Here is a 2,230-nt window from a genome sequence, read left to right on the forward strand (position 1 = left end):
ACAAAGACTCAACATCATGAAAATAAAACTGCAATAAATAACATGGAACAGAAGTGACTCATCTATATGTAATCAGTAAAAAATAATAAAAAGTCCAGATATGTACCTAATTGATACAAGAATTTATAACTAAGGTATGTTTAAATAAGTAGGGGGAACTGGGTAGCCATGTGTGTTTGTGTGGGTTGCGGGGGGGTCGGGGGGGAACCAGATCCATTTCCCTGACCTATTTCTGATATTTGCAATTTTTAAAAATCAGGATGAGGATCTGTTTCTTTCAGGTCACTCCAGCAGTCAAGTTGCCATGGCAACACCTTGTACATAATCTGCCATCTCCCATTTTAAGAATCATACATCTTCTGGTGAGCCGAAGATGATGTAAAAAATTCAGAATAACTGGAAGCAACTCTAAACTTTTGAAGTAGATATTATGGGGATCAGTCATTATCCACAAAATTTACCTTGACATATGAAATAGATCATATTATATGATATTTATTTTCTAAAAAATATCTCCTTTTGCTATCTTAAATAGGCTTCCATCCCATAGACCTACCATAAGAGAATCTTTTAGAACACCTGATCTGATAAATATGAATATACTTATAGGGCAATGTGGGAGGATATTTGAAATCAGGACTAAACCAGAAATCAACATGTAATAGTTACATCTACCTTGCACGCTGGATCAGCCTATAGGCAATGTACTTGCGGAATAGGTATCCCAGTCGAACTGTGTCTGTATGAAGTGTCTCAATTATGAGATTTCTAGCTGTTGTATGTAGCTCTGAAGGGTGTCCAGAAGTTTCTGTGGTCTGATTTAAGAGTATCAGGTTCTTCCTTTGAGCCTTCACATCAACAAAATACCTCTGCTCTTTGAGCTCTTGGAAAGAGGAAGGGGGTATCATCATCTTGAGTTTCTTGGTACCTGAAACTGAAGTCAGTACGCAGGGCTTACTTATAGGGGGAAATCGGGATTTCCAGTCCCATTCGGAAGGTGCAATCTGTGATCTTTTGGGTAGTTGAGTAGTAAGAGGAGGCAGTGATGTTATAGGCTTCATGCGAGTGGGCAGGGCCCCCTCATCAATGTAAGGAGTTTGTGATACTGGTGTCCTATACTTGGTGAGATAGGACTGAAATGTCCTAAGTTGTTCCATAGTAAAAGAATCTCGGAGTTCCTGGATTTCTTCAGAAGTGTCAGAGACCTCTGATATTTGGAACTTCTTAGTGGTGAAAGGGGCTTGTGGTACCTTGAAACTTGGAGCACCGGGATGGACCAATGCTGATTTAGATTTCAGAGACAAATCTTTTGGGGGCTTTCCAGGGGTTGAGGGGGTCGGTGGTGGTGGGGGATGCCCAGGGGTGGGAGAGATCCATAGTGGGAAAGCTTGCCCAGGAAAGGTCTGTGGTGCCGGAAGCTCCCCAAGGGTAGAAGGGGCTTGTAGATAGGGAGATTGCTCACAGGCGGTAGGGAGCTGAAATGCCTGGGGCTGCTCAGAGGTGGAGAGTCCAGATTCCATGAGCTCCCCAGGCACAGAAGGGGCCCCAGGAATCAAAGGCTTCCCAGGAAAGAGAGGAGCCCAGAGACTGGGAATCTGTGAAGAGGCGGGTGGAATCCCAGATATAAGAGGTTGCCTGGAGGCAAGAGGAAGCTTTGATATCAGGGGTGACTGGGGAGTCAGAGAGTCCCTAGGTATGAGGATCTGCCTAGGGCTAAGAGGGGAATCCAGTGTAAGGGGCTGCCCTAGAGTGGGAGGGGGCCCAGATACTGAAAGCTTCCCAGGGGTGGGAGGGACCTCTGGTGCTAGGAACTTCACAGGGGTGAATTGACCCTTAGAAACCAGTGTCTGTTTAGAGGAAGGAAGCTCCCTACCGAAGCTCCCCTTTCCTCGGGATTTCCCAGAGACAAATGGGGCTTGGGTAAAAGGAAACCCTGATGTCTGCAAAGAAGTAGAAGAGACCTTAAATCCAGGGGTCTTCTCATCAATAAGAGCAGATGGTACCAGGGGCCATCTGGTTCTTGATGTAGTGGATTGCCCAGAAAGGAGAGAAGTCTTTGATTCTTGAAATGGTTTCAGAGTAGAAGGGGCCAATCTGGTGGACGGCTTAGGCATGTGAGGAGCACTTGGTTTGATGGATTTATCAGGAATGGAAAAGATCCCAACTTCCTGGGTATGTCCTGAAGAAGGACCAGCCCGGAATTGTGAAAATTGCTCATTAATGGGAGGAG

The 2,230-nt window shown here is 45.2% G+C and overlaps 1 protein-coding gene across 1 annotated transcript; it reads right to left on the reverse strand.

Annotated features, from left to right (window-relative positions):
• Positions 1-671: 671 nt before the first annotated feature.
• On the reverse strand, positions 672-1,940 carry LOC106724715 (protein FAM186A-like; the record flags this gene model as incomplete). Its single annotated transcript, XM_014533130.1, has 2 exons — positions 672-1,635; positions 1,744-1,940. Coding segments are annotated over 2 exons (1,161 nt in total), but the record flags the coding sequence as incomplete, so codon positions are not given.
• Positions 1,941-2,230: the final 290 nt, after the last annotated feature.

Source organism: Myotis brandtii, unplaced genomic scaffold (genome assembly GCF_000412655.1).
Source record: "Myotis brandtii unplaced genomic scaffold, ASM41265v1 C42894454, whole genome shotgun sequence".
Classification (NCBI taxonomy): domain Eukaryota; kingdom Metazoa; phylum Chordata; class Mammalia; order Chiroptera; family Vespertilionidae; genus Myotis; species Myotis brandtii.